General features: G+C 42.4%; 1 protein-coding gene across 5 annotated transcripts in view; it reads right to left on the reverse strand.

The window, feature by feature from the left end:
• Positions 1-14,969, reverse strand: part of bbs9 (Bardet-Biedl syndrome 9) — a 396,619-nt gene that overhangs the window by 322,227 nt on the left and 59,423 nt on the right. For all 5 annotated transcript variants that reach the window (XM_059973612.1, XM_059973602.1, XM_059973581.1 and 2 more), the window contains one exon: positions 4,095-4,276. In XM_059973612.1, coding sequence (XP_059829595.1) covers positions 4,095-4,276 — 182 coding nt within the window. The remainder of the gene's footprint in view (positions 1-4,094; positions 4,277-14,969) is intronic.

The following is a 14,969-nucleotide window of genomic DNA, read 5'->3' on the forward strand; positions in this document are numbered from 1 at the left end:
GGAGTAAATGGTCCTTCTGCAGCTGTATAGGGCCCTGGTGAGACCTCACCTGGAGTATTGTGTGCAGTTTTGGTCTCCAAATTTGAGGAAGGACATTCTTGCTATTGAAGGAGTGCAGCATAGGTTTACAAGGTTAATTCCCGGAATGGCGGGACTGTCATATGTTGAAAGATTGGAGCGACTGGGCTTGTATACACTGGAATTTAGAAGGATGAGAGGGGATCTGATTGAAACATATAAGATTATTAAGGGATTGGACACACTGGAGGCAGGAAGCATGTTCCCGCTGATGGGTGAGTCCAGAACTAGAGGCCACAGTTTAAGAATAAGGGGTAGGCCATTTAGAACAGAGATGCGGAAAAGCTTTTTCACCCTAAGAGTGAAAAAGACCCCAGAAGGCAAGTCTCTGGATGCATTCAAGAGAGAGTTAGATAGAGCTCTTATAGATAGCAGGGTCAAGAGATATGGGGAGAGGGCAGGAACGGGGTACTGATTGTGTATGATCAGCCATGATCACAGTGAATGGCGGTGCTGGCTAGAAGGGCCGAATGGCCTACTCCTGCACCTACTGTCTATTGTCTATTGCTTGTCTAAATGCCTCTTAAACATCACTACTGTACCATTTCCACAAATCCCCTACAGATATTCTAGTCACCTACCACCTTATATGTATATAAAAAAAAATTTGCTTCACACATCTGCTTTAAACTTTCCCCTTCTCACCTGAAACCTATGCCCTCTGTCATCTGACATCTCCATCCTGTGAAAAAGACCCCCGACTAGGTGCCCTGTCCATGACTCTCATAATTGTATACTCTTCTATCAAGCCTCCCCTCAGCCTCTGACACTCTAGAAAAACCAATCTAAGTTTGTCCAATTTATCCTTAAAGCTAATAATCACTAATCTAGGCAACATCTTGGTGAACCTCTTCTACATCCTTTACAAAGCCTCATCCGTTCTGTAATGTGGCAACCAGAACTGTACTCAAATATGGGTTAGATGCACGAGGCACCTATTATTTAGAAGTCAGAAGATCCTTCATCAGTGCCTCCAAGGATTTGCCATTTACTGTATACTTCCCCCTTATTTTGGAGTTGCCACAGTGCTCCAGTCAGAATACATCCATAATCACCACCCTCTGTATTCTATGACAAAGCAAATTGTCAAATCTAAAGTTGTCTGCAAATCTTCACATTTTACTTTGCACATCCATGTACAGTTCCTTTATTTAAAAATACAGTGATGATCCCTGTAGAACACAACTGCCTACCATCCTGAGTAACAACTATTTCCTACAGCTTACAGCTTTGTCTGAGAGACCATCTTTTTCTGCTGTGTCTCTGATCTCTGTATTTCACAACCCACAGATTTGCCTGCCAGTTTTTCCATGCAAATTGAAAGCCTAAGACCAGGAATGTTGTTATGTATAATTAATGATTTGGATAACAATGCTGTTGATGTGGTAAGTTGAAGATGACACAAAAATTGGTGGTGCTGTGGACAGTGAAGATGACTATCTAAGTTTACAATAGGGTCTAGAACAACTAGGGAATTGGACCAAGGAGTGATAGATGAAATTTAACTCTGACATGTACAAGATGTTGCATCTTGAGGAGTTAAAGCAGGACTTAAGCAATAAACGGCAGGGTCCCTGTTCTGTGTTCTATCCTAGTACATCTATTTCAAAAAAATTAGTGACATTTGTCAAACTTGATCCTTCTTGAAACCCTGAAGACTTTGCCTAATCACATCAAGGCTCTTTAAGTGCTTAATGGATTCTAGTATTTTGCAAAAGATGTACATACAGCACTGTATTTATTCCATTTTCATAAATAGTGATATTGTACATTGATATCTTACATTGTGCTAGGATTATTTCAGAACTTTTGGAAAACTATGAACAAGAGGGACAGAAAATCATGAAACTGAACATAATGACAACTATACGATTGTAATACAACAATGGCTAGATCTATTCTGGGAGTACTTGTGGGCACTGCACTCAAATTGAAAGAGCAGAAACATATTGGGGCTTAAAATCTGGAACCAGTATGTCAATTATAAAGAGATTTCAATAAAGAACTAGGGTTAAAAAGGTATAGATTTTAGCAGGTAGAAATTTTAAAGATATTAAAGGAGCTGATAAGGCAGATAGTGAGATTAGGTGGTGGTTGTGAGTGGTGGGGAATGGGGGCAGAGGCATAGTAGGATTCATTCATTCATAGCTTGTCACACCAGACAGCCAGCCACTCTAGTGTTGTTTGGTTGATGTTAAGCAGGTCAGTGTCAGCTAAATCAGGTGAGAGTGGGCAGTTGTGCAGAACATGTTCAATGCTCTGCACCCTTTCGCCACACTCACAGGATTCACTGGTCTTTAAACCCCACTTCACCATATTGTCTCCCATCCTACGAACTCCTGCTCTCACTCTGTTGAGAGTGCACCACTTCTGTCTGTCAAGCAGTGCCCCGTCGGACAACGTTTCTGTGGGGTCTTGCACTGTATTGTTTGGTGGGGTTCTGGCTTCTGTTTGTTGCCAGAGGTCAATCCTGTATGTTTGGAGGGGGATGTTCCATTGGGTATTCCTCCACTGTAGCAAAAGCTTTTCCTCGATTTTAGGCGATTGGAAACTGGCACATGATGATGTAGTGGGTGCTGTGGATCCAAGTTCTGTTTACCTTTTTCAATTTTTGTTTTAGTGTTTTTTTGGATCTCTGGGGGAGCAATGCCTGCAAGTCTGTAAATGATGTTAGTGGGTGTGGGGCGCAGTGTGCCCGTGATTTGTTAAGGCTTTGTTAAGCAATGGGTCTATTTCCTTTGCATGGGCTGATCTGCCCCACACTGGTGCACTAGTACTCTGCAGGTGCATAGCAGAGTGCTAGGGCAGTTGATCTAAGTGTGAGCACTAGCCTGCTAATTTTTTCCAAGAGAGAATTGTGACAGCCAACTTTCCCTTGGAGTTCTTGGATGTCGGTGACAAATGAAAGCGTCCTATCCAGTGTCACGCCCAGGTAAATTGGAGTCAGATGGTGTTCGAGCTCCCTTTGTCAAAGATCTTCTAACACCAGACCAAGCCAGGTTCAGGCCAGGCTGCTCTTGCTGCTGTCAAATCTTGAACTTAACCCAGTATATCAAGGATGGCTTTGAAATGTGATAAATTAAAGAAGCAGTATTCGTTGACTTAACAGCCGCATATGACACTGTGAATCACAAAGGCCTTCTAATGAAATTATCTAAAATGTTAAAGAACGAAACCACAGTCAAAGTAATAAGAAGCCTCCTAGAAAATCACAGATTTTATGTAGAAATGAATGGAATTAAGAGTAGGTGGCGTCCACAAAAGAATGGACTACCACAGGGATCAGTCCTGGCACCTCTACTATTTAATGTTTACACAAATGACCAACCAACCTTTCCTAATACATGCAGGTTTACCTATGCAGTCGACCTATGCATAGCAACACAAGCTAACTCCTTCCAAGAAGTTGAAGTATGACTTACAGCAGTCCTCGAAGCAATGAAGCAGTATTATGAAAAATGGTCTCTGAACCCAAATCGATCAAAAACTCGTGTGTGCATTCCGCCTGAGGAATCAAGAAGCAGCCAAGAAACTCAACATCTTCTGGTGTGGGCATAATAGGATAGGGTGAGGGTAGTGGTCATAGTCTTTCAGAGGCAGGATTAGCTAGGTAATACTTCCACTTGCAGAGGGTGCTAGAACTTGGAGTTCTTCCAAAATATGGTAGCTAATGTTTGGTTAGCTATTTTTAAAAACAGAGAGAGATTTTTATTCATTAAAAGGGAAAAAGCAAAGTAAATGAGATGAAAATCTCAATCAACTGTGATCTTAACAGATAGTACAATAGATCAAGAGACTGCACACGCTTCTCAACTTCCTACATACTTGGAGCCTCATCAGAAATATTGTATTTGCATCTACTCTATCAAAACATGAGGATTTTTTTGCAATAAAAACAGTATTATATGGTAAAGGTACATTTACAATGCTGTTTCTGCCCTTTAAACGAGACTAATATGCTTAGATAGGAGTTCACACATTTGCAGACTCAGGGTTTCTCTCCATCAATAAAGTACCTTGTGTTTTTGTAGCTTCCCTGATGACCTTGTTAAGTTCTTTCATTTCTGAATCCATTTCATCATAGTTCAGTTCCCTAGACTCTACTTTTGGAGCCTGGAAGAAGGAAGGATCTGTCCCGAGGTATGAACACTGTAAGTGGCCACTGTCGCTTAAAGTCATAACCACTCCTTTCAAATGTCTGCATGTGAAAAAGATTAAAACATTCTGACATTAAATAAGGTTTTATACAGACAAGGTATTTAATATTATAAAATTGCTCTACTTGTTCCATTTAGACACTATGGCCAAGAAAGCACACAGCACCTCTACTTCATTAGAAGACCAAGGAAATGACGCAAGCAAAAACCAAGCAGAATGATGAGTCAGCTTACAGAGAGGAGGTGCAGTGGCTAACAGACTGGTGCAGAGCCAACAACCTGTCTCTTAACGTGAACAAAACAGAAGAGATAGTTGTTGACTTCAGGAGGGCACAGAGCAACCACTCCCCACTGAACATCGATGGCTCCTTGGTAGAGATCGTAAAGAGCACCAAATTTCTTGGTGTTTACCTGATGCAGAATCTCACCTGGTCCCTCAACACCAGCTCCATAGCAAAGAAAGCCTAGCAGCGTCTCTACTTTTTACGAAGGCTGAGGGAAGTTCATCGCCCCCCCCGCCCCCCATCCTCATCACATTCTACAGGGGTTGTATTGAGAGCATCCTGAGCAGCTGCATCACTGCCTGGTTTGGAAATTGCACCATCTCGGATCGCAAGACCCTGCAGCAGATAGTGAGGTCAACTGAGAAGATCATCGGGGTCTCTCTTCCTGCCATCATGGACATTTACACTACACGCTGCATCCGCAAAGGAAACAGCATTATGAAGGACCTCGTGCACCCATCATACAATCTCTTCTCCCTCCTGCCGTCTTGGAAAAGACTCCAAAGCATTCGGGCTCTCATGACCAGACTATGTAACAGTTTCTTCCCCCAAGCTATCAGACTCCTCAATACCCGAAGCCTGGACTGACACCTTGCCCTACTGTCCTGTTTATTATTTATTGTAATGCCTGCACTGTTTTTGTGCACTTTATGCAGTCCAGTGTAGGTCTGTAGTCTAGTGTAGCTTTCTCTGTGTGTGTGTTTTTTTTTATTACGTAGTTCAGTCTAGTTTTTTGTACTGTGTCATGTAACACCATGGTCCTGAGTAACATTGTCTCATTTTTACTATGCACTGTACCAGCAGTTATGGTCAAAATGACAATAAAAGTTGACTTGACTTGAAACGCAGCATGTCCTTGTTAAGCCTTGCAACTTCTTACAGGTAAACCATAGAAAATTCCTATCCAGATGTTTCATAGCTGTCATGGTAACCGGTCTTCACAAGATCTTGAAGAATTGAGAGTGGTAGGTCCATCACAAAAGCTAGCCATTGACTGACTACATTTCTGCTGCCTCGGGAAAGCAGCCAACATAATCAAAGACACCTCTCACCCTAGTCATTCCTTCTCTTCTCCCTCACCTTTCATCAGATAGAAGATGAAGATGTACCTCCAGATTCAAGGACAGCTTCTATCCAGCTCTTGCAAGACTCTTAGAAAACCTCTACTACAAATAAAGATGATCTCTTGATTTCTCAATCTATCTTATCATAGTCTTTGCAACTTCTTTGACTACCTGCACCACACTTCCTCTAACTGCAATGCTGTACTCTGTATTCTGTTATTTTCTCTTTTGTACTAGCTTGACGCAGTTACGTATGAAATTAATGATCTTTCTGGATGATACACAAAAATATCATTTCAATACATGTGCCAATAATAAACCAATTATCAATTTAAAAAGGAAGACATGCAAATAGAGCAACCATACAAATGCTAATTTACGTATAAGTTTCTTGGCTGCCATATATACTGTTGCAAGAAAAGGTTTGTGAACCCTTTGCAATTACTTGGTTTTCTGTATTAATTACTAATGTTATGATCCCAGTCCCCTCCTTTGTGAGAATCACAAGAGCACCCACTGGGGGGGGGGGGGGGGGGCCGTAGACCCAGGAAGTGAGAAAGAGAGAGAGAGAGAGAAATGTGCCAAATTGCACGTCCCACCCAGGATACAGAATAAGATGCCAGCGACTATTGTCTCATAGAGACCACGTGAAAAGCCCTCGGGCAAGGTGGGCTGGTTGAGAGAGAGATTGCATCATCCCAACCTGATGGACACCTGCGACCCTGTGAGGAAGTATAAAGGAGAGTCTCAGGGGGACAGCCCCTCAGACGCACCCAGAAGACACGAGAGAGTGATCCCGCAGCAGCGGGAAGCCATTCTGAAGGAAGCCACGTGCGTTAGATTCCGGGATTGGCATTTGTGGCTGGAATCACAGAAAACCGCTTTTAACTAACATCGGGGAGAGGGAACCAACGCTCCCCCGATTTCACGGAAGATTCATCAAGACTCGGCAAGTTCTTTCTCTTCTTCCCCAATCTCTCTCTCTCGGTCGCCCCATGTAAAACCCAGCGATTTTCAAAGGGCTGAGGCCAGCAGACTTTCTGAGTGACTTTTATATTTCCAACGGACAATCTATTAACCCCTAGACACCAGCAGAGCTCACTTCTTAATGATGATTATTACTATACCCGCGCTTTAGATTGAGTGTTGACGATGTGCATTATCTGAATGTATGTATTAACCCTACTTTTGTGTCCCTTTATAAATAAAACGTTTTAAAATAGTGACATCAGACTTCAACAGACCTCTGTATCTTTGCTGGTAAGTTCCCCAGTTGCGGGATTCATAACAGTTGGGGGTTCGTCCGGGATTTGACACCAAATTGGGAGGCCAGTGAATCGGGCTTGTTATTCAAAAACTTGAATCTGGTTACGCGGGTAGCCAGATGGGAAACCAGCAAAAATGGGTGAATTTATGGAAAACCTGACGGTGGGGGCGCTAGAGGCGGCCACAAAATCAGACTTGTTAAATTTAGCGAAGGGTTGAACCTCACAGAACTGAGGTCGTTCATGAAAAAGCGGGAGGTACGAAGGGCCATAACCCAGTATTACATTGGGAAGAAGGTGTTTGAAGCTGAGGTATTGGGAGATATCCCTGAAGAGGTACCACCAAGTGGGATGGTTCAGTTAGAGGTGGAGAAATTGAAGTTGGAACGTGAAATTAAGTTAAAAGAGCTGGAAGCGGCTGAGAGAGAGAGAGGGGGAAAGGCAAAAGCAGCATGAAATTCATCTAAAGAAGCTAGAAGCAGAAGAGAAAGAGAAGGAACGGGCCGAGAAAGAGAAACAGAGGCAACATGACTGGGAAATTGAGAAGATGAAGAACGAGCGAAGAGATCAAGGGTTAGACCAAGCAGAGCGGTTTAATGTTAGTAGGGAATTGAGATTGGTGCCCCCATTCGAGGAGGCAGATGTCGATAGTTATTTCTTGCTTTTTGAAAAGGTGGCAGTAAATCAGAAGTGGCCAAAAGAGCAGTGGGTGGCGTTGTTACAAAGTGTGTTAAAGGGGAAGGCCCAACGAGCATATGCGGCCTTGTCCCTGGAGGAGGGAGGAATGGAGAATTATGATGAGGTAAAAAAGGTCATTCTCCGGACTTACGAATTGGTACCTGAGGCCTATAGACAAAAGTTTAGAAATTTAAGGAAAGGGTGGAATCAAACGTATACCGAGCTAGCCCATGAGAAGGGGGTGCTCTTGGACCGTTGGTGCACCGCGGAAAGAGTGGGCAAGGATTATGGGTGTCTCAGGGAGTTGTTTTTGATTGAGGAATTTAAAAGTTGTGTTCTGGAGGAGAATCCGGGTGTATTTGAATGAGAAGCTGGATAAGAATTTCAGAATTTGCCAGGTTGGCAGACGAATATGCCCTAACCCACAAGACAAAGACTCCCTCGAATAAAGGTCCCCAGAGAGACCGTGGGAACGATCGAGAAAGTCTGACGAGTGAGGCGGAGGTCCCACCAGGAGCTAGCAGTGAGGTTGAGGGGGAAAGGCAAGACGGCCAGAGGGTTCCGGGTTTGACCTGTTTTAATTGTAGAAAGGAGGGACACATTGCATCTCGATGCTTTGCTCCGAGGAAGGAGGTAGGAAGAGGGGAAGCCGCAGTCCCTATCAGGTGTGCCGTGGTAATCAGCAAATCGACCAGAGAGCCGAGGGTAGACAGAGTACGAGAAGGCTCTGGGAGTTGTCTGTCACACGGAACCGTGTCTGTGGCGGAGGGAGACACACCAGTTCCCGTACGAATTTGGAGGGATATGGGTGCTGAACTATCCCTGGTTAGCCGTAAGGTACTAGAATTTGGTAGGGAAACGGGCATGGTAAAGGTGGAAGGAATAAATAAACGCATAGAAATGGTGCCCTTATATAAGGTCATTCTAGATTGTGAGCTGGTGTATGGATCAGTTGAAATAGGGATGCCCTCAGAATTCCCGAGAGCTGACGTGGACATCCTGCTGGGAAACGACTTAGCAGGGGGTAAGGTTTGGTCAGCCATGCTGCCGACCTGGCGACCGGCGAGTATGGTGGCCCCATCCCTAGCGCCCAAGGACGATCTCGCCGGCGCGGTCACTCGCAGCCTGTCGAGAGAGAGAGCTGTGAACGAGAGCAGTTTAAATCTGGCCAGTTTTGATTTGGCTGAGACGTCTTTGCTGACCCTGTGCCATGTGGGTTTAGAGGGTGGTAAGACGAAGAGTAGTAAAGTGAAAGGGCGTAAGGGAAAGGAGATAGATCTGCCTTTAGCGAAGAGAAAGGTCCTAAAGGTAGGAAATAACGATGAGAAACAGATAAAGCTGTTAAAAGGTCCAGAGTTGGACATGGATGATCTGTCTGGTTTGGCAGAGTTGTTTGAAGAATTTGAGAGTTCTAAAGGTGTTCCCGATAATGAGAGGAGGGCAGTCCTAGATGGAAAGGATACCCTTGCCTCGAAGGGGTCCGCTGAAAGGGCCGAGGAGGTTGTTTCAGCTCGCAGGGTTGCGCCTTCCCCGGGTGGGAGCTGCCCAGAGAGTAACTGGGAGGATCGGGGGAAGTTAGAATTTGAAAAAGGTACGGGTGTTGAAAGCCTGGAAGAGGCCAATGTCCCGTTTGGGTGTGTCCGAGATGGGGATGCACGAGGTGCTGAACCTGGTAACGGAGCTCAGAAGAAGTCTGAGATATCTGATCCAGTGGAACGGGGCGGCCGTCCTTGTGGGTCAGATGGACTTGGTTTAGTGGGAAAGGGGTTAATCTTGGTAACCGGGGGAAGTGCGAGTTCCCTGGTGTTTGTACTCGAAGGTGGGTTCAAAGTTAACGCCGAATTTAAGAATGGGGGGGCTCGCTGAAAAAGGCAACGGTTAATGGGGATGCCATTGTTAGACAGCCAAGCAGGTTGAACGGGTTTGTGCCAAAGCCTGTGAATAATAAAGCCAGCCCTTTGGAGACCTGCCGGTTAAGTTAAACGACTGAAACTATTAGTATTCGCATAAACTTTTGTAAAAGCTCCTAAGCTAAGGTCACACCTCCTTAGTTTTGTTGCTTAGGAGAAAAAAATAAATAGGTGGTTATGGAATTGAAGTCTGATGTACGGTTCGCAATGTAAGATATTAAAGAAAGGGACACTGTAATTGTTAACTATTTAGATACCAACTTGAATGTATAACGGTAGTACTCTGTGAAAAGAAAAACTTGTGTATTGTGTTAGATTCAATACTCTTGTAAGACTGTGTACCACTCCGTTTTAACCGCTGGTAAAAACATTTTAAGAGGGGAGGTGTTATGATCCCAGCCCCCCTCCTTTGTGAGAATCGCAAGAGCACCTGTTGGGGGGGGGGGGTCAGTAGACCCAGGAAGTGAGAGAGAGAGAAATGTACCAAATTGCACGTCCCACCTGGGATACAGAATAAGATGCCAGCGACTATTGTCTCATGGAGACCACGTGAAAAGCCCTCGGGCAAGGTGGGCTGGTTGAGAGAGAGATTGCATCATCCCAACCTGATGGACACCTGCGACCCCGTGAGGAAGTATAAAGGAGAGTCTCAGGGGGACAGCATCTCAGACGCACCCAGAAGACACGAGAGAGTGATCCCGCAGCAGCGGGAAGCCATTCTGAAGGAAGCCACGTGCGTTAGATTCCGGGAATGGAATTTGTGGCTGGAATCACAGAAAACCGCTTTTAACTAACATCGGGGAGAGGGAACCAACGCTCCCCCGATTTCACGGAAGATTCATCAAGACTCGGCAAGTTCTTTCTCTTCTTCCCCAATCTCTCTCTCTCTGTCGCCCCACGTAAAACCCAGCGATTTTCAAAGGGCTGAGGCCAGCAGACTTTCTGAGTGACTTTTATATTTCCAACGGACAATCTATTAACCCCTAGACACCAGCAGAGCTCACTTCTTAATGATGATTATTACTATACCCGCGCTTTAGATTGAGTGTTGACGATGTGCATTATCTGAATGTATGTATTAACCCTACTTTTGTGTCCCTTTATAAATAAAACGTTTGAAAATAGTGACATCAGACTTCAACGGACCTCTCTATCTTTGCTGGTAAGTTCCCCAGTTGCGGGATTCATAACACTAATAAAATGTGGTCTGCCCTTCATCTAAGTCAAAATAATAAATACAATCTGTCTAAACTAATAACATGAACAATTGTACTTTACATGTCTTTATTGAACACATTGTTTAATCATTCACAGTCTAGGCTGGAAAAATCAGAACCCTCGTGCTGCCATTCTTTTCTTTCTTGGTTTCATAGCTATCTGGAGAAGAAGAATTTCAGAGTTATAATAAATGAACATTTGAACCATTGTATTTGCAGTTCAAGATCTCTCTCTAGATCAGTGGAAAGTGGCAGGAATGTCTGCCTTTGGGCCTTGGAGAGCTGTGGGTCTAACCCTTCATACCTAACCTGGTGGTCATGGGCCAGTGAATCTGGACCAGTGAGACCCAGTGCATACTTCATATTGCTATGAAATAATTGTCTAGGCAGTCTGGGATGTACACTGCAGTCCTCTTTGGAGATGTGTTTCTGTGTGCACCCCATTCTCCACTCTAATTATAAACACTAACTATAAATGTTTTCACTATATAATCTGTTCTCTGCATTTAGTTTCAACTCACCCATTGGAGAAAATGTAATTCAGACTCAGTAAACAGTTGTACACCCACTCACTGGGCTTGTAAGCAAACTTGGCTGGTTAGCTTGCTCTGCTAACAGCCATGAGACTCAACAGTGAGAAGGCCACCTTTTATAAACAATTTACGTCTTGGGTCAGTATGATTTGGGGTTCAACCAAACAGGAACATCATGATATGCTAATTAAAGAAACCTCAACTGGTGTGAATGCTGTGTAAATCTTGCCCATACACAATTATTGGTTGGCAAGAAATAACACATCGTACACCACATAAAATTATAAAGACAGTCATTTACTAATTTCAGCTTTATTAAGCAATTAGAAGAAAAAAAACCAAAAGGGCCAATTACAGTTAAACCAGTTCAATGTGCACAATGACCATTGGAGCCCAAACTGCAGTTGCCATTTACTCATGTGCTGGACACACGGTTTGCATGAAAACACATGCTGCATTCCGAACTTCACTCGAAATCCTTAAACTGGCTCTCCCTCAGGAACATCAGTCTTTCCTCCTTGGAGCTATTCATCTGCACAAAAGGACTTTGTTGAACATGGACTCTCTTTCCAATGGCATTCTGTGGCATCTTCCTCTCTCTCCTCCCACCAAAAGACGTGCGACCTAGACTACTGTCCAACACCAAACACTCTCCCCCCTGCTCTCTCTAGAATGTTCCCCGATCCCACCATCCTGATTGGCTGGCACAGCATTTCCAAGTTGAACAACATGGCATCTTATCTCAAGCCAAAACCAAAACATTCTACCAACATAACACACTGCTTTTGCAGAAAACTGCTGAAATGCAGCAGTAGAAATCTTAACCAGGGAATTACACACAGCTTTGCCCAAATAGTTTAATTATGTAAACACCACAAGTAATGTACAAGGGGTGATTGATAAGTTTGTGGCCTAAAGGTAGCAGTCAATTTTAGAAAACCTAGCACATTTATTTTTCAACATAGTCCCCTCCTATATTTACACACTTAGTCCAGTGGTCGTGGAGCATACGGATCTTGGACCTCCAGAAAGTGTCCACAGATGGGTGATTGATAAGTTTGTGGCCTAAGGAAGAAGGAGATGAGTTATACAGCTCTAGTTACATGCACATGCAGGTCAACTTTTTGCGTGATTATGCAGAAAGTTTGAAGTTAATAACTCACCTCCTTCTACCCAAGGCCATGAACTTATCAATCACTCCAATCAGTTACATACATTTCTCCCCATCATTGACTCTGAAAGCCTCACAGCCCAGTGATCACTCACAGGAGCTCCTTGCCCAGTCTACAGGAGATCATCAGTGTCCCTCATGAGTTATTCTAAGATATCTAGAGATGCTTTGCTGATTTAAAAATGAAGCAGTATTTTTGCTGAAGTTGGCTCAGATTTTACAGCTGACAGCTTGTTTTATAACTAACATATCATTGAATGCTTCTAAATTTACTTCCTGAATCAAGTTTTGCATGTTATTATTGTTTACTTGATGCAGCTATTTTCACAAGAATTTTTGTTAATCAGCCCAAGCTTTGAATTTTGAAAGAAGTTACTTATATTTCAAATTTCTTTCAGGTATTTTTAAGTTCTAGTGAGCAGAAAACTAATCTACCTTACCTAGTAAGTAAAGAAATCTGTGGCATCAAATTTCAGTTTATTTATCATCACTCAGCTTCGGAGGTTGGTGCCTAAAAGTGCTGTCTGCATTAAGAACAGTGAAAGTGGAGATAGAGTCTGAGAAAATAAACAGCGGCCAACAGACTTAAAACAGCATCACATCTCTTGACTTAATTATGGCACTGTGATAAAAGAATATTTGTCTCTTGAATTAGCTTTGCCAAATATTTCTAAAGTTCATATAGTATGGCATCAGTTTTATGGGACATCTTTGCGACAAAGTCAACTACAGTATATTCAATGCAATGCAAAAACTAAACTGACATCATATCTTGTGTGAAGCTATACTACCCTATTTTTAAAGCTATTAAAAGAAATAATTGAATGTTACATGGATTGAAATAATAGTTCAGTGAAGATCAGTTTAAGAAAAAGATTTGCATTCAATGTATTTACAGTCTACTGTACACAAAAGGAATTGTAGAACAAAGGACAACTCATTTAAGCACTGTTGACAGATTGTCTCTAATGTAAGGACAATATTGTAGGTAAGGCAAACAAAAAGTAGAAAGGAATCAAATGATCCATAACAGACAACAATGGAAAGAAAGCTGTTTGTCAAAGCTTTGGCTTTGGTTGCTGCAGAGTTTTTTTGTTAGATTTGAGTGAATCATTAGGTTGTGCTAAGAGAAAATAAATCAGCTGTAACATCTCTAATGGACAAGATGGTCCAACATTCTTATTGCTAATAAAATAACCCACTTAATGTTCAACTCCAAACACTGATAAAGTAGCAGTCTCTCTGCCATTAAATCACTTACCAAATTAAGCTGAATACTAAAAAAACAGAAACACACAAATAAGAAACTGGATAACATTAGAGAACAAAATGATTAAATTATTTAATTTGAAACAAGTTATTTATTTATAATTTGTCTGAACAAAATTAAATGGTTCAGATTTGTACCTTTGAGCTGTGCTGCATTGACTATACCTTCTAGTTGTCAACTAGATTTTTCCAGTTTGCTACCTCAAAATCTTGCAAATTTTTAACTTTTTCTACCAAATCTCTTAACTTCTTGGTTATAAAAAGAAAAACAAGTTTCTCCATTCTCCTCTTCTAACAAAAGAAAGACAGTAATCTTCAGTGTTGTTCAGTTCTCCTAATGTACCCAAAACTGGACAGCAAAAGTATTCATCAATTGAGAAGATCCACTGCCACATCTAAGCTATTTTTCCTTCCTGAAATAAAGACAGGGATTAGGACAACCAAGAATCACAGAAAGTCTTAAAGGTGAAGATGGAGGCGGGGATACTAAGACGTTTCAGGAAGATAATATTAGGAATCAGATTTTAGCCACTAATAGTAAAGAAAGTAAACTGGGGATGTACTCTAAGCTAGAATTGGAGAGGAGCACATAACTTGGAGTGTTACTGGCACAGGAGGTTATAAAGAAACAATGTAATTTGAAGCCAAGGATGGAATATGTAAATCTGGAGCTTTGCTGGGCATGAAACCAAAGGAAGTAAAAAAAAATTGAGGATGGGTAGACAACGTCAACTAACATGCTAGAAATATAAATCCATGGATCTAGCGTGAATGAAATGAAGAAATAAATATTAGTCAAGATAGTACGTCAGAAGCTGATGAACTTAAAAGTCAGTAAAATTAGTAAATTTGTTTCTTATTGCCACGTAAGAGGTACAATGAAAAACTTGCCTTGCATACCATTCATATAGATCAATTCATTACATCAGGGCATTGAAGTAATACAAAGTAAAACAACAACAGAACGCAGAATAAAGTGTTATAGCTACAGATTGAGGTCAAGAATCCATCTTATCCTACTAGGGAACCATTCAATAGTCACATAACAGCATGATAAAAGCTGTCCTTGAGCCTAGTGTATTTTCTGCCCAATGGAAAAGGAAGGAAGAGAGAACGTCTGGGTGGGTGGTATCTTTGATTATGCAAGTAGCTTTACCAGCAGCAAGAAATGTAGACAGCATCCATGGAAAAGAGGTTGGTTTCCATGACATTACGAGTTGTGTCTGTATCTCTCTGCAATTTCTTCCGGTCACAGGTAGAGCAATTTCCAAGCTAAGGTGTGAAAGCATAAGACATAGAAATAGAATTGCCACTCGGCCCATTGCCTCTGCACCACAATTCCA

The sequence above is a fragment of the Hypanus sabinus genome, chromosome 1, assembly GCF_030144855.1.
Source record: "Hypanus sabinus isolate sHypSab1 chromosome 1, sHypSab1.hap1, whole genome shotgun sequence".
NCBI classification, from domain to species: domain Eukaryota; kingdom Metazoa; phylum Chordata; class Chondrichthyes; order Myliobatiformes; family Dasyatidae; genus Hypanus; species Hypanus sabinus.